The sequence below is a fragment of the Mytilus californianus genome, unplaced genomic scaffold, assembly GCF_021869535.1.
Source record: "Mytilus californianus isolate M0D057914Y unplaced genomic scaffold, xbMytCali1.0.p SCAF_3, whole genome shotgun sequence".
Lineage (NCBI taxonomy): Eukaryota > Metazoa > Mollusca > Bivalvia > Mytilida > Mytilidae > Mytilus > Mytilus californianus.
This window is the reverse complement of record NW_026262679.1, coordinates 125,057,220-125,079,617: the sequence shown is the minus strand read 5'-3', so window position 1 is coordinate 125,079,617 and position 22,398 is coordinate 125,057,220. Positions and strand designations below refer to the sequence as shown.

The window sequence follows — 22,398 nt, the reverse complement described above, 5'->3', positions numbered from 1 at the left end:
TATATAATGAGGCCCCTCATGGGGTGTCCAAGTAATCACATAATCACAAATTCTTTGCCAATCATAATCACATAATCATTAATTATTTTTTTAAACAAGATAATCAAATAATCAAAAATACAGTGCTAGATTATCAAATAATCATGAAATACTTGGTCTGGTAATCAAATAATCACAATAAAAACGGCCAAGTAATCACATAATCAAAAAACCCATGAGGAGGCTCTACTGATAATAAACTCATGAGAAAAGTTACCTGTTCATTATTAATTTTGTAAACAAACTTTTCTTGCTTTCTTGTTTGTTTTGATACTGTAACACAGTGATGACTGCTGTACCCATATTTTGACTATTTTATTTATTATGTCTGTTTTGTTCACGCATCGTTGTAAATATAACGGAATCAAGTTGATGAGACTGTCGTACAAGTGAGAGGTTTAGCGCTATAAAACCAGGTTCAATCCACCATTTTCTACATTTGAAAATGCCTGTACCAAGTCAGGAATATGACAGTTGTTGTCCATTCGTTTGATGTGTTTTGACATTTGATTTTGCCATGTGATTAGGGACTTTCAAATAGAATTTTCCTCGGAGTTCAGTATTTTTGTGATTTTACTTTTTTCTTGCTTTCGAAATTTCCTCCTCTTTTTTTGTTACATCGGTTTTGACAAGATGATTTTTTTTTTTTATTATTCATCAACTGATTAACTGTTAATGAGTTAGTTTTTAAGTGTGTCAAAAAGAATCAAAAACGTGTAATTTTAATTTATGTCCCTTCTCTTTCATTTATTGGTACTTGGTGGAATTTTCTAATTTATTATTACCCAAAATTCTTATGCTTGACGTCATGTCCTGAATCTAAAATTTACGCCATATTGAATAGGAATCAGGGCACCGGCTTCCGATTCCAATGTCATCGGAAGCTAAGAACCTTGAATTTGATTAGAAATTACTAAATTTGCGAAGTATATATATTTAGGTTCCTTGTAGAGTGTATATTTTGGTGCCGCAATGGCTGGTAAGTAAAATACAAGTCATATAATCTTGCACTTCCTGTCTTGAAAAATGTCCTCAAATTATGGATTCTTGTAAACTTAACGATAATTTCTCATGTTATTTTTCTGTAGGCAATGGTGCGGATATACAGTGGTGTTTCTCGCAAGTGAAAGGTGCTATTGAGACTGAAGATATTACCGAAGGTTTGTATCTGATCAGTTTTGTTCGTTGATGATTTCCCGCCCCATTATTGGCATTAACAGAGAAATTATATATAAGTTTATCTATATATCTTTATCAAACTAGAGAGATCCCTAATATGTTCCTCATTGAAGTCACTAAAATTATTGACCTAAAAAAAACTAAGAAATGAAGTTTCCTATTTATGTTGAATGATAATATATAAATAATTTCACCGATTTTTAACGATTTGCAAAACCAAGACACTTGTCATTTGCAAAAAAATATTTATCTTTTATTACATGAAAATTGCAAGCAACAGCAGTTACATATATTAATCCTGTATGGGATTCTATGTCAAGGGATTGTAGATTTGGCACACTGAATACCCTTCATATCATAGTCTAAAGAACATCTCAAAACCAATTGACTGTTCAGACGACAACATTCTGGAATCTGGGTCCGTTTCCCCCTTTCACGTTCGCACCCCACACCTTTGCACCCTTTTTATTGGTTTGGTGTTGAATAAAGTTTTAATCGTGTTTGCAGATTTGGCACACTGAATACCCTTAATATCATAGTCTATAGAACATCTCAAAACCAATTGACTGTTCAAACAATAACATTCTGGAATCTCGATCCGTTTCCCCCCTTTCACTTTTATTTGTTTGGTGTTGAATAAAGTTTTAATCCTGTTTAAGTTTAATAGTGTATATTGCTATAAATAAGTTTTTCTTATTGTTTCAAAATAAAGTGACATACTAAAAACATAAACAGGTTTCCTTAAGAGTTTTATTGTTTTATTAATTATTTTGACGAAATGAATCATGAATAAAAAAATGTCATGAAGCATAAGGCAAAGTTCATTCATCTAAGACTTGTAAAAGAAAGGCGAAAGATACTAAATCTCCATTGACTACTATCCAGCTAACTACAGTACATGCAGTAGTTACATCAATTTTACAAAGCTAGTTATAACAAAAATTATGAATTTCATACACAGAAAAATACCAAATTTGGCTTTATAAATATCAATTCACAGTTGTACATAATTAGCATTTAATAATGAATCATCAAATCACAAAAAAAAATATCTAGTATTTGAATAAAAATAGGGTGTGAACAAACCCAGGGGCGAATGTGTGGGATGCGAACAGACCTGATACCAACATTCTGTACACGTGTTAGCAGGTAAGCATAGAAAAAGACTTGACAACAAAAAAAACACCAGGATAATTCACTTGTGAAATTCAAAATGAATCTTTCATGTAAAAGACCATGTACATTGATGTTTTTTACAATTTAACTGTCTCTGGCATTTCCAAAAATTCACTGATAGAACCCTGAGATTTTTGTACTTGTGGTTTACTGTTGGGTAATTAACATTCCTTACAAGTTGATAACGTTTTGGAAATGTCTCTGACTTTGTGTATAGTACTATAATGTAATTTGGGTTCATAAAATAGGTGAACCTGATAAAATTAATGACTGCTAATGCTTCAAAAAAAAATCACAATGTTTTTCTCTCTCCATTTCCCCTCGAAACCATTTTACAACAGACCCTGAACATACTGAATGCCAAATTCCTATTCCCAGTGATTGGTTTGCTTGCACTGGTCTTGGCCAATGTTACATGTACTACATTGTAGTTAGAACTTTATATTCTGTCTAGCAGAGAAATAAAATTCATTCAGCGTTTAAAACATTATTCAAAAAGCTTTCTCGTGCACAAATATCAACTGAATGCAAGGTTTTATGACCTACCAGGCCAGTGGTAAAGGCCGACAAATGTTGGTCAATTGAAATTTTGACAGGACAGTCTGGACAACATCATAAAAACCAGTCCTTATGTGGTAAATTACTGGGTAAATGGACAGAAAGTTTACTAAATTGCTAGGGCCAAATGTCACATTTAATATAATAGCTAAATGTAAGGGAATATACTTTAAATAATGCCTTTTCATATAATAAATTCATAGTACAGTTTATGAAACTTAAATTTTGCATGGTTAAATGAAGATCAAACCTGCTATAAGGATTTGGTGGAAACCTGAACATTGATTTAAAGAGTAAAATTATTTACTAAAGTAAAAGACAAAAACAGAAGCCATGAGAGTCTATTATAGCTAGATCCTTCAAGCTTTCCATATCCTGTATTGAGATGATTTTTGTCATGCTGTTGAAATAAATTTTGTTTAAAACATTCTTCCAAATTCCTTTTTTAATTTTTTCTTGTTACATAAACATTTATCAAAGGGCTGTTGTTATATTAATTATAACCCTTTTAGCAGGGTATATATGAATCACCATGTCTATCCATCCTGTCACGGTTCGTGTTATCCGCATAACTTAAACTGTACATGTACATTTTTTGTATCATTGGATTTTAGATTACAGATGCACTTCGGCTGGGGGGTTTCATATAGCATGGTAAGGTCACACTAACTTTTGACATTTGTCCCTATTTAGGTGAGTACTTGTCCAATTCTTTCTGGCTCACAACTTGTGCAACGTAAAACTTTGGTTAACCAAACATGGTATGGAGTTGTATCATGGGAATGGGGGTATGTCATGTATCGGAGTTTGGTCTTGTGCATTACTCTTGCTAGAACTTAGGTTGACGATGCCTCTTGGATGGGGATGTGTCATTTATCAAAGTTGGGTCACTCTGACCTTGACATTTACCCCTTTAAAGAAGAAAAAAAAAAATTAAATTTCATCTTCTCAATACTGAATTTCACAGCAGCAACTAAAATGGATGTACCAGGGGAATAAGTCTCAATATGCAGACATCTCTTAAGTCTTCAGACTGGTTCTTTTCACAGACATACATGTATCTACTGCTGTTCATTACACCTATCTGTGTCTGTTCCATGCATTATTACATGAAACCTGATTTTGTTTAATGTCCTTTGTTACAGCTGATATAATATCCTGTGTGGAGTACAACAATACAGGAGATCTTCTGGCTACTGGTGACAAAGGTGGACGAGTAGTAATATTCCAGCGTGACAAAGCAGTAAGTTCAAAGTTTAAATGTGCATTCCTTCAAAACGTTTGCAGAGATCTTGAAAGTGGTGGTACAAAGGTCCTGATCAAAATTTTGCAAAGGACCGACATAATTTTGCTATTTTGCAATAGAGATGATGGTGAGGACCAGAAGATTTCTTCAAGGACCACCAGGGGAAAATAGATTTCGAGAACTTCGCCTTTTCACCATCATCTTAATTGTTGTAACTGCTAACTATTTTATCAAAATATGTAAAGAAAAGGGCAAATGATAAAACCTCATAAATTCATACATTGACAAATTGCAAACAACAGGAGTTCCGGTAAATGGTAAACATGTACATTATTTAATTATAGACCACTATGTACAGGACCTGATATTTTCTAAATTTTATCTTGTAATTTGTTATAATCCCGACCATATATTTTTTAGAGAGAAAACCCTAATGCTACATCAAATTAATTCCTTATTCTTTGGACTCCTAGGTATACATACTTGTAAAAAATGGGAGCAAGCGGAAATTTAATTTTAACTTTTTTTTCCCTCTAAAGTTTTATTTTTCAGAAGCAAAAGACTTCTCTTCTAGCTAGCATCATTTTGTTATCATTAAATTTTAAACAAAATGAATAGAAATTACTATATATATGTATCTAAGCAAACAGCAATGTTTATAATTTTTTTTTTAAATTTATAGAAAGATAATTTCAAGCTAGCAATAAAAAAAAATTTGTGCTTTATTCTTATGCATGATACAAAAACCAACCCCTTTTTGGATAGGCTTTATAATAACATGCTAAATATGTACTTTCATTTTTTGTCAGTATTTCATTATTACATATATAAAAATATAAGAAAAAGATATAAACAAATCAGATGTTGTGTAAAAAAGTGATATATATATGTCAAGTGGTCTAGGGCGCTGGACACGGTGCAGACAGTGTTGCCACGATGTCACAGAAGCAAGGGTTCTAATCCCGCTGAGGGAAGAACAAAAATTTGCTAATGCAAATTTCAAGATCTAAATTTGAGATGAATTATATATATATTATGGTGTTAGCCCTGTATAACCACGTGTTATCTGATGGAGAATGTCTGTCGTATAGTTGTCACATGTTTAGACGTGTATGATAAAATTAAAATTTGATGTGGCGGCATGGTAATTAACATTATCATACTTAACATGACAAAATAGCTGATCTGAAAGGTGCACCATCTTCTTGCCACTATACATCATGTACTGTGTTACAGAAGCAAGGGTTCGAACCCTGCTGAGGGAAGAACAAAAGATCTAACATTGTTGGGCTAAATTTGAGACAAAATATATATAAACTTGGTGACTTTGTCACAAAACAACAATGTTAGATATGCAAATCACTTGTGTCCAGCGCCTTAGACCGCTCAACCAACTAGGCTATAAATTAAAGCTTTCGTTATATTTACATGCTTAACATCTGTAAAGTATCGTCAGACAATTCACTATATACACACAATAATTTTTAAAATCTGAATAGTCAAATCATTTTGAAAGGGCTGGACTGGCATCAGATCGGTATGACATTACAATATGATTGTTAATATCATACCGATCTGATGTCAGTCCAGCCCTTTCAAAAGAGAAATTTTTATGGTGTATACATTGATTATTGTTGAAAACTTGCATGGGACAGATGTTCTGTTTATTTCATGTTGTGAGATAATGTCTCATTGATATTTACATGAATCCTGCATCTACTTTCATTTGTATTGTTATTAATCTACTTTACAGGGGAAGGTATCTGTACCACGTCGTGGGGAATATAATGTATACAGCACTTTCCAGAGTCATGAGCCAGAATTTGATTACCTGAAAAGTTTAGAAATAGAAGAGAAGATCAATAAAATCAGATGGTTAAAAAGAACAAACCCAGCAAATTTTTTACTCTCTACTAATGGTAAACAAAATTAGTTCGTTTGAAAGATTATAATAGGACAAACTATATATGCCAACTTATTCAGCAATGTCTCAAACAAGTTCAAAAATCAAGTGCTGATCAACTTTGGAAATATTAATAATATAGGAAATTGCCTTGCAAGTCCTCTCAAGTCTATATTTCTCTGTTGAAGAAAGTTATAAAAAGTTTTAGAGAACAAAAAGCTAATTTTTATGGAACAGGTTTACCCTTGTCTCTCTGTACATCCATACAACCTTAAATTAGTTTCCGTTCTCTTACTTTTGTTTGCCTCAACTTAATTTGATATGAAACTTATACACAATGCTTAATACAACCTAACGCAGATCACCTTTGAATTTGGATGGTGTCACTTTCACCGTTCTTGAGTAATGTCCCTTTATAAATGGAAAAATTAATAAATTTGCTGTTTCCACTAACTTTACTTTTGCACCAACCAAATGTTATGAAACTTGTACACAATGCTTATTATTACCTAACACAGATCAATTTAGAATTTTGGTAGAGTCAATTTCACCGTTCTCAAGTTCTTTGGTTTTATACAGCAGTTGTTTAAAATTACTGACTTCTTGTACAGTTTTGTTTGATAAAACAAATTGCAATTATTGGTTAAGGATTATAGTGGAGAGCAACACTTACAATCAAAATACAGCAGGGCTTCGGAATTCCCATTTCCCGGGGAAGGTAAAAAAAATTGTCGGGTAAACGAAAACGCAGGTACCAGTTTCCCATCGGGTAAGTAAATCATCTATAGTGGTACTTTCCGGTGCGTCATATTCTTGTTTGACAAAGTCTGTTATTGGACAAAATCCAGTTCAGAAACTGGTTCCTTGAAGTAATCACTTGTTTCCTTGCGTTTACAGCGGTAGTGAGTTATTTAATGTCAGTAAACAATAATGGAGATCATGAAGCCATGAGTTTGCATAAATATTTTATCAGACTTTAAAAAAAATAAGAACGGGAAAGTGAAAACTGATGCGGTAAAGTAAAATTGTGAGATAACTTTTCCATGGGTAAGTGCATTTTCAAAAAAATTCCGAAGCCCTGCACAGTAATACATATTGTATTTTGTTTCACTTATATTTTAGATAAAACTATCAAATTATGGAAGGTTACAGAGAGGGACAAGAGACCAGAAGGTTTCAATCTGAAAGATGAGACTGGCATAATGAGAGATTCTACCTCTATTACATCACTGAGGGTTCCCATCTTCAAGCCCATGGAACTAATGGTGGAGGCTAGTCCTCGTAGAATATTTGCTAATGCTCATACCTATCACATCAACTCTATATCAGTTAATAGTGACCAGGAAACTTATTTGTCTGCTGATGACCTTAGGATTAACCTTTGGCACATGGAAGTCACAGATCAAAGCTTCAGTATCCTTATTTAATTACTTTTTTTCTGCAACAGTTTTATTGAGGAAAGATGTTAAATAGAGTTTCTTAATATAAGTGAAAATTGTTTAGTTGAAAAAATTAGATAATACAGACTTTTTCGGGGGGTTAATGACTAACAATGATGGCTCATTTCAGATGTCAAAACTTGTTTCTCTAGTGTTCATCACATTTATTATACCCCACTCAACGAGTTGTGGAGGGTATAATGTTTTTGACCCGTCTGTCCGTCCGTCAGTCCTATTTCTTGTCATCGCAACTCCTCTCAAACCACACTACAGAATTTCACGAAACCTTTTTAGATAATAAGGACATACTATGTAGCTGTGCATTTTAACAGGAAATTACGATTCAATTTTTTTTCCAGGAGTTACGCCCCTTTGAACTTATTTGCCAAATATACTACTGCAAATTTTTGTCATCGCAACTCCTCTCAAACCACACAACAGAACTTCATGAAACCTTTTCAGATAATAAGGACATACTACGTAGATGTGTATATCGACAGGAAATTACGATTCATTTTTTTTTCCAGGAGTTACACCCCTTTGAACTTATTTGCCCAATATACTACTGCAACCTTTTGTCATCGCAACTCCTCTCAAACCACAAAACAGAATTTCATGAAACTGTGTAGATAATAAGGACATACTACGTAGATGTGCATATCGACAGGAAATTACGATTCAATTTTTTTTCCAGGAGTTACGCCCCTTTGAACTTATTTGCCCAATATACTACTGCAACCTTTTGTCATTGCAACCCCTCTCAAACCACACAACAGAATTTCATGAAACTGTGTAGATAATAAGGACATACTATGTAGATGTGCATATTGACAGGAAATTATGATTCAATTTTTTTTTCTGATACAATTTTTTTTTTCTTACACTTATTTTATTTCTCCAATGACAATGTGGGGATGTGGGGTATGTGAGCACGCTCACTAATACTTGATGTATTTAAATAAGGGAAGATCCAAGTATTACATATTCACGACGATGATTATATTCCCTGTAATTTTCTAGTGAAAATAAATTGCTCTAGAAATCTACAGTATATATATGTAACAAGTACATGTAACTTGTTGGTAGTCCTTTCTTTATTTTCAGTTTACACAGTTGAACATACATAGCCAGCTATAGTTAACATTCTACATGTATATGACCTTAACTTGAACAGATATTGTTGATATCAAGCCTGCCAATATGGAGGAATTGACAGAAGTAATAACAGCAGCTGAGTTCCACCCATTAGAATGTAACTTATTTGTATATAGTAGTAGTAAAGGAACAATCAGACTTTGTGATATGCGTCAACAAGCACTATGTGATAAGCATGCAAAACGTAAGTTATTGGGTCTGTTTGGATTGAATGAAGAGTCATGTGTCTATAGTTGTACTAGAATCTATACTATGCCATCTGGAATGTCATGTGATAGGTCCAGATTTTTACTGAAATAAGAAAATATTGAAGCAGAAATTCAATATGATTTTATCTCCCTGCTTTTTTTTTTATGCCCCTGCCGTAGCAGAGGGGGCATAAAGTTTAACCCTTGTCCGCCTCCAAAGTTTGTTTCCGTTCTCTAACTTGAGTTTACCTCAACCAAATGTTATGAAACTTATACACAATACTTATTAACACAAAACTCAGATCAAGTACAAATTTGGGTAGCGTCACTTTTAATGTTCTTCAGTTTTGTCCCTTTATAACTTTATACGATGTGCAAGCGGGGGCATCATCTGTGTCCCATGGACACATTCCCCATTTATTTTACAAATTCTGAAAGCACTTGATTCAAAATTTCCAAAACATTTTTACAGGGGGAAATAAATCTGATAATTATGTTCAATAAAAGAATTTAATGCAAATTCAACAATTTTATATGACCAGAAATCAAATTCATTAACCCATTTTTTTTTTGCTGTTAAGTTTTACCCGTGTACGTGACAAAATTGGTTTCTGTTTCCGTTTACAAATGGAAAAATTTGCTGAATTTTTCGTTTCCGTTCTCTAACTTAAGTTTGCCTCAACCAAGTGTTATGAATCTGATACACAATGCTTATTACCACAAAACACAAACAAAAAGTGTTGAATCTAATACATGATGCTTATTACCACAAAACACAGATCAAGTTTGAATTTTGGTTGCGTCACTTTAACCATTGTAGAGTTATGCCCCTTTACAAATGGAAAATTTTCTGAATTTTTGGTTTCTGTTCTCTAACTTAAGTTAGTCCTCAACCAGATGTTATGAAACTTATACACAATGCTTATTACCACAAAACTCAGATCAAGTACAACTTTTGGTAGCGTCACTTTTACTGTTTGTGTGTGTGCAGGGAAACCAACATTCAATTTCCAATGGCCTAACATCGTATATATTTATTACACATGACAAAAACACTTAAAGATATTATTAGAAACACCTTTGTTTATCACATGAGAAAACATGCTGAGCTGTTACACTATGGTATTTAACATAACAAAAAAAATCCACATGAAGAAAACCTAGCTCTTTAAAGTTAAAACATTATATTACACTTGACAACATTTGCCAAACTTGCATAATATTTTGTTAAACTTAGACAGATGCTTCTTTATTATTAAAAGATGTGTCTGAAGCAAAATTTTGTGCAGTTTACTTTACATAGTGTGGAGTTAAATTTTTCAGTAATAAATAACCTTTTTAAAACTTTATGGATTGTTACGAAACTTGGACAGTAGCTTCTGCATGATCAGGAAAGAGCACTGAAGATAAAAGTTAAATAATTTTTTTCTGTATTTTACTGAGAAGTGGACTTGGCAGTCAACATTACATTTTTACACTTACAGCAGCAATCACAGTGTTCCACTGAACATTTTACAAATTTTTCTTCTATTATTTTAACCAAGAAATCTGAAAAAATCATTTGTAAATTCTGATTGCTGTAAGTTGAAAAATTTCTTGTCTTGTCTTTTTGTTTGTTTTGTTTTGTAAATGCAAAACTGAAATCTGCTTACATTCTTATCTATTATATTTACAGTATTTGAGGAACCAGAAGACCCTACAAATAGAAGTTTTTTCTCAGAGATTATATCTAGTATATCTGATGTTAAATTTAGTCATAATGGTCGCTACATGGTGACTAGAGACTATTTGTCTGTTAAAGTATGGGACCTGCAAATGGACACAAAGCCAATAGAAACATATCAAGTTCATGAATATTTACGAAGTAAATTATGTTCCTTATATGAAAATGACTGTATATTTGACAAGTTTGAGTGTTCATGGAGTGGTGATGATAGGTAAGGAATATTGATTGTACGTAGAGAAAATAATATAGTAGTTGTAATGAAAAAGAACTCTGCATTACAATTGCTGTACATATATCAAGTATAGACACAAGTTCTTTTCAATATGAAGTAGAAGAAATTCACATGCCATGGACATTGAAAATATTGATTAGAAATTTTTAAATTAAATTTGGCTACAGAATTAATGGAGATTTAAGGTTGATGTAAATACTGTAAATTTAGAAATTATTGCTAGGTTTTTATTAATGCGACTTTGTGATGATCGCAATAAAAACTCACATTCTGATATATATTTGTATGGAGATTTTCCTGAAATCGCTATAATAAATCTCGCACATTTGACCATTATTCAAAAATCACGATAATAAATGCACGCAATAATTTCTGAATTTACAGTAACACAAAAGAGAGAGCCCTTGGAGGTCGATATATTGTCCTCAGCAGCAAGAGACTTTACAACTTGTAACACACACAAAAAAAAGAACCCTTATATATAGTCCTCTGCAATAGATGACGAAAATATATATTAGATGGAAGTTATTATACAATGTTTATATATTTATCATGTTTATTGTGTAAATAAGCATTCATAGAAATCTGCTGCAAACCAACTGAGAAAGGCAGTTATCAGAAGAAATGTTTTTTATTTATTTATAAAATATGATAATTTAGCCTGAAAGGTATCTCGTGATTATTTCCCTTTGTTTATAAAAATGACTCTGTATAGGAACTGTAATGTATTGTAAACCAAAAATGCTATTTGACCTTATATGAACATAGCATATAGAAATTTTAACCATTTTTATAGAAAATAGAAGGAACAAAAAGAAGTTTTGTTAAAAGAATAAATATTTTCCATTTAAATTAGGCCTTGAAGTTCTTAATTTATATATTATAGGAACATTATGACTGGGTCATACAACAACTTCTTCAGGATGTTTGACAGGGAGAGTAAGCGTGATAATACTTTAGAGGCCAGTAGAGAAAATATGAAGCCTAGAACAATTCTCAAACCAAGAAAAGTTTGTACGGGTGGAAAACGGAAAAAAGAAGAAATAAGTGTCGATTGTTTAGACTTCAATAAGAAAATTCTTCACACAGCTTGGCATCCTAATGAGAATATTTTAGCCGTAGCAGCCACAAATAATTTGTACATTTTCCAAAGTAAAGATTGATGTGAATAAGACGCATAGTTAAAATTTCATATAGTGCTGATACAACTTGAAGGACAAAGGTCTGTAAGTGCTACTGGACATAAGTGCTAACATCGATGGTGAGAGTTCTTCCATAGTCTACTTAAAGAGTCAGTTGGTGTCACTACAGAATATTGACAGATAAGCTGTAAAATGAATGGATGTTTTGTATTTTTTCAAACAATTTTATAAATGATAATGTGAACAATAGTCATATATATTGTAACAAGTTGGACCCCAAATATATGTGATTATTTTCTTACAGCTGCAGGTCTGCTGTCAGCATTTCCTCAAATAATATTTGCCAAAGAATTGTAAAGTTGGTTGAGCTCTGTGACGGTGCAATAGTATTTTGTGTGTTCAGATAAACTCAACCTAATGCTCAAGCCTAGTCAGTCAGCAACTTAGGTTTATATGTTGCTTATTTAGGATTTTCATTTTTGAAAGCTTCCAGTAAGGTCCAACTATATGTTCCTCAAATTAATTCTCACATTAAATTTGACCTTCAAATAATTCTAAATAATCTCCACAGTCTCTTTATAATAGGATTCAACTGAAATATAAGTCAAGATTCTAGAGATGGATGGCAGAATTTTATAAAATGGCAAATACTTGGTGCAGATGAAACACATATATGAAAAAGTTGGTGCAAGTATGAGAGTGAAGAATATTCTTAAAACAGATCATTTCTCATGTACATTGTACAGTGTAGTTCGTATTTAATATATAACTGCAGATTTAGTGCTGTCACTATCTCAATAATAGAGGACCACTTTAAACAACATCATAAATGTGATACTGGTGTATGTGTTTGGTTGTAAACCAACTACCTGGTTTATTAATTCTCCCAAATGAAGTTTGGAGACTTGCTGTATTTGGTCGGTACCCATTTTCATCCCCAACCACTGCCTTTTGAGAATATTCAAATATCTTGAAAATGGTTGAGGCCCCTGCCCCTAAGCCATATATTTTCTTGTTCAACATGTCAAGATGAATTGAATGATATATAGGGTGACACCCCAGGGGTACATATATTTTGGGGTTTGGGGTCTAAGGGGACTTTTTTGACAAACTTTTCAACAGTATCATTACTTTGTTTAGTATTTATTTTCTAATTGACAAAACTTGCCATTTAGTTCAAATAGAATTCCTAGATTAGCATTTTATGCCCCGTTCTAAGGTGGAAAATGAATGCATGGTGTTACTCCTTTTTGTTTATCTGTCTACTGTGGTTAAGGACTGTTCATTAACAATCTTCTAACACTATTGTATTCCAACTGTTTACATGTTAGGAGCAGTGATACTTATTGTGGTATATCAATGAAATGTTATCACTATAATCCTCTATAGTTATCAAATGTTTATAAACATGGGACATACTTATTCTGCATTTTGTTTGGTCATCATCACCTACAATTTCAAATTCAACAAAAAAATGTTTCAAATGCAATGTTGTAATAACTGCCCATGAAAACAGTGGGACATACATGTTTTACGGACAAATCATTCTCTAGTACCAAAAAAAAGATTTTTTACATATTGTTACAAAATGTAGTCTGCACTTTCAAATTTCAAAATTGAATGTCTCTAATTTAGACCGACTGTCTTGTCTTGCCTGTAAAATACCAGGGGTTATCTCTTAGATTTCAGGTATTTGTGATTTATATATAACATTCCAGGAAATAAAACTTAACATCAACTGTTAAAACTGTCTACCCCATAAGGAGCATTGGTATACAATTCTGAGGTCCACTTATCTAATTTTGAAATGCCAAATGTGCTACTAGGATTAGGTTCGTTATACTAATTATGTATCTGAGATTAACAATAATGATCATGTACCTGATTGTGAAGTATTGTTATATTTATGTGAACCAATATGTTTTTTGTTGAAAAGTATTATTTTTTATGTCAAACAATGAAATTGCAAAAAAAAAAAATTAATAAAAAACATGAAGTATACATGCTTTTCTATGTTAGGGCCAGTTCAATGTAGTTGAATGTAAATGGTTATATATAATCTTGTAGTATCCAAATTTGTTTGAAAAAATTTGGAAATAATTAGGTCTCTGATCATCAACTTGTTACTAGAAATTTTTTTGAAACTCCGGTTCCGTAGGTGGATATGGCTATTCATTTTTATGCACTTTTTTTGGTTATATAGCTGAAGTATTTATTGATCCTTGGCTTATCAACTGTTTTGGGTGAAGTGCTCTCGATTAAGAGAGATATCCAGAAAAATGACTCGGACTTGTCAAATTTATGAATGCTGTTTTCATTTTTTAGGGGGTAAACTTTGGACAAGGGAGAGAACAGCTGTACATAATTTGAAGTGGCTTGTGCTTTTTACAACATGTACCTGGAAGTTATTGAAAGAGATATTAAGCATTTATGTAACAAATATTGTGTAAATTGGATTTTAAGGATCTTGCAACAGCATGAAAGAAATTGTACAAGCTTGAGTTTTATAAAGGTTTAAGAATCAAAAGCCAAAAGAAAATGAAATTGTTAAAAACATGCATCAATAGGATCCAATGTGTTGTATCAGCATTGGCTCACACATCTCATATTCATTGAGATTATTTGACTATGCTCCCTCAGTCATGGTCTATTGACTTTGAAACTTGTGTATGGTTTAGTTAGTTCACATGAGATTGAGTTTGTGATGAGAAATGTTTTAAGATGAACCCCTTATGGTAAGTCATTGAAAATTTGGTATGCAGTTGTAGTAGCTTTTGCACATCTCATGTCTGGGAAGATAATATGGCACTGCCCATTCCATCATGGTTCATCAACTGGCACTTTTGCGTAGATAGGTGTTTAAAGTTTGTGCTTAAACTCTGTTTTAAGGGGAACCAGTTGATAAGATTTGGTATGCAGTTTTATCAGGATACGCACCTCTCATATTCATGGAGATTATTCAACCATGCATCTTCATGGTCTTGCTCAGCGACTTCAAATTTTCTGCCAACAGGCAAGACAGATATCTCTGTGACAACAGTTTATTATCAAAATTACATACAGGCTAGTCATGTGTGTCAACAGTTAATTTGATATATTGTCAAACCATTGAACATGGCTACAAATAGAACAAAAAATTTTGCAGTTGTATATTGGTATCACGTTGCCATCGTCCGAAGACATTTGGTTTCCCGACAATAACTTTAGTATATGTAAATAGAAATCTATGAAATTTAAACACAAGGTTTATAACCACAAAAGGAAGGTTGTGATTGATTTTGGGGGTTTTGGTCCTAACAGTTTAGGAATTGGGGGCCTGTATAAGCATTTTTCTAGTTTCCAGACAATAACTTGTGGAAAGGTGTATTGATCTCTCTGAAATTACCACAAGTTTCCATACCACAAAGGGATGGTTAGAATTGGCTATGGGGGGTTATGGCTCAAACCGTTTAGGAATAAGGGGCAAAAAAGGGGTGAAAACAAGGGTTTCCTGGTTAACGGACAATTACTAAAAAGTACAATTTAATGTTTGGATTACCTCCCTTACACTACTTTTAAATTATGTATAAAGAAATGTTGTTTTGTCTTGAGGTGATTAGCTGTGAATTTATTTTTAGAAGTTACTATTAAAAATGCTGATTAAGGAATATTAATTTTAGCCATGATTATGTATGTCATTTTCTATTATAAGACTTTTATGATGTATTTAAATGGGTAATTATGGTTGCAAACTCCATTGGAAATTTTGCCAAAAAAGGGGGGGGTCAATTCACAACAGCATAGTGTATTGCACAAAAGCAAAAAAAAGGGGGGGGGGGGGGGGGGGGTAAAATTTGTTTTGTTTTTTTTGGGGGAGAGGTCAATTCGCAACAGCATAGTGTATTGCACAAAAGCAAAAAATTGAATATAAATTCAAATCATATAACCAATTATAAGTTCTTTGACTACAGTTATTCTGTGTTAGAAACCTATTATCTGTCAAATATTTAATTACAATCCAAATTCAGACCTGTATCGAGCACGAATATTGTGTCCATTTTTGCCCCAACTGTTCAGGGTTGGACCTCTGCGGTTGTATCCAGCTGCACTCGGCGAAGCAATTTATTTGCCTTATATCTTGAAAACTCTAATAGAAAGCCCGCTGAAAGAAACTTTAAAAAAAGGATCAAAACAAGATCTACAAATAAGTCAACTAAATATTGTCTCCTGCGACGAATGTAGAAATTTTAGACAGGGAATACAATCTGGCAGCAAGGGTGTAAACTATTTCAGAAGGTAAAAGACCTGGATGCTTCATACCTTATGATACGAAATTATGTCTCGTATGTCCATTGTCCTAGACCTCATTTTAATGGTTCAGTGACTCCTTGAAAAAAATGTAAAGTTTTTTGTCATGTGAAATACTCACTTGTGAGTAATAGGATAATTATATTTCGTATATGGGATCCATAGAAAGTCAAACAGGGTTCACCTGACCACCGCCTCATTTCATGGATCAGTAATCAAGATGGAAGTTTTCGTGGTCAAGTCTCTCTCTAAGATACTATAAGCAATAGGTCGACCATTATTGGTGTATGGGATGATTGTAAAGTGTACATATTTTTCTGGCAGGTTTCATCTGACCTTGACCTTATTTTCACGGTTCCTTGGTCAAATCATTTTTTTTCTGATCTGGTCTATTTCGTTTATGGAATGATTACATGGAGTACATGTTGTCTGCAAGTATCCATCTAATCATGAGCTTGTTTTCATGCTTCTTTTGTCAATGTTAGGTTTTCATGGTTCTTTTGTCAATGTTTTTATGGTTTTGTCCGTTTATAAGATACTATAAGCAGTTGGTCAACTGTATTTGGTGTGTGGAATGCTTGTAAGGTGTACATGTCTATCTGGAAGGTTTCATCTGACCTCAACCTCATTTACATTGATCATTGATAATGTTAAGTTTATTGGATACGTGTTGTAAATCCTTCATATTACAGACTTTCAATCACATAAATTCAATCATAGATGAGGCTAGCGAGATATTACAGCGTGTGCACTCTTTGTTAAATGCGACACTTACTGATTTCAATCATCATTTTCATGGTTCATTGGTTTATTTTTGTCCCCCGCGCAACGCGTTGTTGGGGACATAGACCTACCGGGCGTCTGTCCGTTTGTTCTTGTTAGCGCTATCATTTGTACAATTCTTGCCAGATTTTTATGAAACTTATTTCAAAGGTTTATATTAGCAATGTCTTGGACGAGTTCGAAAATCAGTGTCGATCAATTATTTTTAAAAGAGTTATGTCCTTTAAAAACATTTAGCGCTCTCATGTGTTCAATTGTTGCCAGATTTTTATGAAACTTATATCATAGGTTTCTATCAGCAATATCTTGGACGAGTTCGAAAATCAGTGCCGATCAATCATTTTTGAAAGAGTTTTGCCCCTTAGAAACATTGATTAAATGGAAAATTGCAGTTAGAGCTCTCATGTGTTCAATTCTTGCCAGAATTTCACAAAACTTATCATAGGGTTATATCAGCAATGTCTTTGACACGAAAGTAAGTTCTGATCAAATATTTTTATACGACCGCAAAAATAAAAATTTTTTGGTCGTATATTGGTATCACGTTGTCAATAACTTTAGTATAAGCAAATAGAAATCAATAAAATTTTAACACAAGGTTTATAACCACTAAAGGAAGGTTGGGATTGATTTTGGGGGTTATGGTCCCAACTGTTTAGGAATTAGGGGCCCAAATAAGCATTTTTGTAGTTTCCAGACAATAACTTGTGTTAAAAAGTGTATGAATCTCTCTGAAATTATACCACAAGTTTCCATACTACAATGGGATGGTTAGGATTGGCTCAAACCATTTGGGAATTAGGGGAATAACAAGGGTTTTTCTGGTTAAAGGACAATTGAGACAATTTAAAAGCAGTGTAAGGGAGGTAATCCAAATCCAAATCAATTTAAATAGCAATGTTTGATTACCTCCCTAACACTGCTTGTAAATTATGTATAAAGAAATGATTTTTGTCTGAGATACTGACCATAACTTAAGGGAAAAAAAATATTTTTTGGAATAAGGGAAAGGGGAAGGTGAAAAAAATTGGAGGGGGACAATTTTTCTCATTTCAGATTTCAGAAATTAAAAAAAAATTTCTTCAAATATTTTTTTTTTGGGGGGGGGGGGGGGGGGTTAATATTCAACAGCATAGTGTATTGCACAAACGCAAGAAAACGGGGTTAATTTTTTTTTTGGGGTGGGGGGGGGGGGGGCAATTCGCATAGTGTAGTGCACAAAAGCAAAAAATTGAATATAAATTCAAATCATATAACCAATTTGAAGTTCTTTGACTACATTTATTTTGTGTCAGAAACCTATTATGTGTCAAAAATTTAATTACAATCCAAATTCGACCTGTATCAAGCGTGAATATTGTGTCCATTTCGGCCCCAACTTTTCAGGGTTGGACATCTGCGGTTGTATCCAGCTGCGCTCAGCGAAGCAATTTATTAACGAGTTATGCCCCTTGGAAATATAAATTAAAATGGAAATCACATTGCATTTGCTCTGAAGCCTTCATTTCTCTAAGATATTAATAAAAAGTTTTAAAGAACCATAAAAAAGTGCTTTTTGTCTTGCCTGCGATGGAAGTCGCAGTATGCGAGACATAGGTATTACTATCTGGCGGCGGCGGCGTAAGCTATTTGTATAAAGCTTTATATTTCAGAAGGTAGAAGACCTGGATGCTTCATACCTTGTATGCAGATACCTTATGTGACGAAGTTTCCGTCTGTCATATGCCAATTGTCCTTGACCTCATTTTCATGGTTCAGTGACTGCTTAAAAAAAAAATAGTTTTTTTGTCATGTGAATTTCTCACTTATTATGAGTAATAGGATAACTATATTTGGTATATGGAATCCTTGCAACGTGTACATGTCCGTCATACAGGGCTTAGTTTATTAGGTCTTTCCACCTTTCCGTGGAAAGACCTATTGGTTTTCTTCTGATTATTTTTTTTTTCTTCCGCCTAATTTTTTTCTTGCAGTGTATTTTTGTTTCAAAAGATGTCGCTTAGTTTTTTGGTATATGATATCATACAGTCTATACGCTTTTGAAACTGACCCTGTTTAACGGAACACTTTTCTTTGTAAGAGTTATCTCCCCAAACACTGTTTTTCTTGTTATGAGATCTCCTCCGCAACCGTAAAAGAAAGCGACAAATTTATTTTTCCAAATTGCTCGTTATATCCTCAAGATGTTAGGTTTTATTTTGACCGAAGCCGTATAGAGATTCCATATGAGAGTTATTTCCCCTTTTGTATTTGATATAAGTGAAATGTATTTTTAACTGGAAAACCATAAGTGATAGAGGCCTAGGGTCTTTTGATATGAGGTCATTGGTCCAAAAAAATGAAAATGAGGTCAAGGTCAAAGGTCAAGGTCATGTTCAAAATTTTGATTTTGGCTTTTTATCTCTTATTTTTAGAAATCATATAAGATATCGACAAAATATTTTCACACAATTGTTAGTTGCGACATGTCGTAACACGTAAATTTTAGTTGAAAGGGTACGTAGACATTTGATGCGAGTTTTCCCCCTTTTATATCTAATATTAGTCGTATGGTAATAGAACTCATTAACAATATAAAGTAGAGGCCTAGAGTCTTTTGATTTGTGGTCCTTGGTTTATGACCTTGAAATTGAGCTCAAGGTCATAGGTAAATTTAACGTTCTAGATTTTGACCTTTGCTTTTACCTCATATGTATACATGATAAAGCCAAGGGACTTTTTGCATTAGGATGCATGCAATGTGACATTGAAAAAGTCAACCGGAAGTGACCTTTTGTAAACCGGAAGTAGCTATTGTTTGTACTAAGTTAATGTAAAAGTATATAGAACCATATATTTTTGGAATCAGTGTCAAGTAAACTATCAAACAATACCGGAAGTAACATCTTTTAAACCGGAAGTAAAAAATTATCTCCCTTATTTATATCTTTTTGTATAAAAAAACATATATTTTTGGAATCGGCGTACAATAAGCTGTCATTTGACGCGGAAATTGACATTTAAAACAAAATTTTAATATTTTCATATCAAAATAGATCCTTACTGGTGGAAAGACCTTCAATTGTTCTCTGAACAATTGCTTTTTAATTTATTTTGTATTTGCATTGTATCATAGGCCACATTTATTTGTTCATTGTATGTTCATTGGTGTTAATATTTCCTTTGATTGAGTTAAGCTATTTCTGTTGATATTTTATAGTGTGTCTTTCTATGTTGTGATGTTACACTATTGTTTCAGGAAAAAGGGTGAAGGTTTGGTACCATTAAAACATTGAAACCCGCTGCATTTGTTTGCACCTGTCCTAAGTCAGGAATCTGATATTCAGTAGTTGTCGTTTGTTGATGTGGTTCATAAGTGTTTCTCTTTTGTCGTTTTTTATGTAGATTAGACCGTTGGTTTTCCCGTTTGAATGGTTTTACACTAGTAATTTTTGGGGCCCTTTATAGCTTACTGTTCGGTGTGAGCCAAGGCTCCGTGTTGAAGACCGTACTTTGACCTATAATGGTTTACTTTTTTTTAATTTTGACTTGGATGGAGAGTTGTCTCATTGGCACTCGTACCACATCTTCTTATATCTATTAACCTGACCTCATTTCATGGATCAGTGATCGGTTAAAGTAACGTGATTAGTTCCGTTTCTCAGATACTACAAGCAGCCGGTCAACTATATGTGGTGTATGGAATGATTGTAAGGGGTACATGTCAGGCTGGCAGGGTTCATCTGACCTTGACCTCATTTTCATGGTTCTTGGTCATTGTTAATTTTTTGTGTTTTGGTCTGTTTTCAAGTACTGTAAGCAATAGGTCTATATTTGGTGTATGGAATAATTGTAAGGTGTATATGTCTGTCTAGCTGGTGTCATCTGACCTTGACCTCATTTTAATGGTTCATTGGTCAATGTTAAGTGTTTGTGCTTTGGTCTGTTTTTCAAGTACTATTAGCAATAAGTCAACTATATTTGGTGTATGGAATGATTGTAAGGTGTACATGTCTGTCTAGCCGGTGTCATCTGACCTTGACCTCATTTTCATGGTTCATTGGTCAATGTTAAGCTATTGTGTTTTGGTCTGTTTTTCAAATACTAATAGAATAGGTCAACCATATTTGGTGTATGGAATGATTGCAAGATGTACATGTCTGTCTAGCTAGTATCATCTGACCTTGACCTCATTTCCATGGTTCATTGGTTCACATAAATGTTTTGTGTTTTGGTCTGTTTTTCAATTACCATAAGCAATATGTCATCTATATTTGGTGTATGGAATAATTGTAAGGTGTACATGTCTGTGTGACAGTTTTCATCTGACCTTGACCTCATTGTCATGGATCTTTAAAAATGTCTAGTTTATGTGATACTTGTAGTAAAACCTTTATCTTTAAGACTTTCAACATAAAATTAATGGTCAGTAAAACAGGCGAGACATTTCAGCGTGTGCACTCTAGTTTTAGTTTTTGTCCTTGTACCTTGGATAGATAAAATATGTGCAACGCGGGGACATTCGAACACTGTTCTTTTATAAACTTTATGTTTTAGTCCATTTCTGAGATATTATAAGCAATAGTTTTAACATATTGGTGTATGGAATGATTGTAAGGTGTACATGTCTGTCTAATAGGGTTCATCTGTCTAGCAGGGTTCATCTGACCTTTACTCCATCTACATGGATCATTGATCTGTTAATTTCATGTAATACTTATTGTATAACCATTTTCCCTAAGACTGACAACATAAATTCAATCATGACCAGTAATGCAATCGAGACATTTCAGCATGCACACTCTTGTTTAGTGTTTTACATATATATAATATAAAGCAAACATGATAGAAGGTCTAGATTTACAAATTTGTCAATAAATGAGTCATTGCCCTTGAATGCTGATTTTTATATTGCTTATAAGATAGACGTAAAATTGAGAATGGAAATGGGGAATATGTCAAAGAGACAACAACCCGACCAAAGAGCAGACAACAGCCGAAGGCCGCCAATGGGTCTTCATACATGTACATAGCTACGGGAAAAGGTTAAATAAAGTATTTTGCAGACTTACCATTATACCATGATAACGTTGTTTGCATGGATAGTTTTGGTATGATAGACAGTTTTGTGTGCTTGAAAATTAAATTGAACATAAAAAGATGGAGGAAATAAAAATGTTAAGCAACATTTGAGTCTTTATAGAAACGTGTATCATGAATGTTCATATACCAACTGAATACCACATAATATCACACAAAACTAATACTAGTACATGGATCAGTATTCAAACGTTCCATATTCCTAAAGAACAAAACGGACTTTATAATGAAACTGAAACTACACATAGGTCCTGTCCACAATTTAG

The 22,398-nt window shown here is 33.3% G+C and overlaps 1 protein-coding gene across 1 annotated transcript; it reads left to right on the top strand.

Moving 5' to 3' along the window:
* The first annotated feature begins 850 nt into the window (after nucleotides 1-850).
* On the top strand, nucleotides 851-13,984 carry LOC127736089 (serine/threonine-protein phosphatase 2A 55 kDa regulatory subunit B alpha isoform-like). The gene is made up of 8 exons (XM_052246607.1): nucleotides 851-1,018; nucleotides 1,128-1,199; nucleotides 4,098-4,195; nucleotides 5,952-6,117; nucleotides 7,224-7,514; nucleotides 8,715-8,879; nucleotides 10,559-10,820; nucleotides 11,728-13,984. The coding sequence occupies exons 1-8, from the start codon at nucleotides 1,012-1,014 to the stop codon at nucleotides 12,002-12,004; spliced, it is 1,338 nt and encodes a 445-aa protein (XP_052102567.1). The 5' UTR covers nucleotides 851-1,011; the 3' UTR covers nucleotides 12,005-13,984.
* Nucleotides 13,985-22,398: the final 8,414 nt, after the last annotated feature.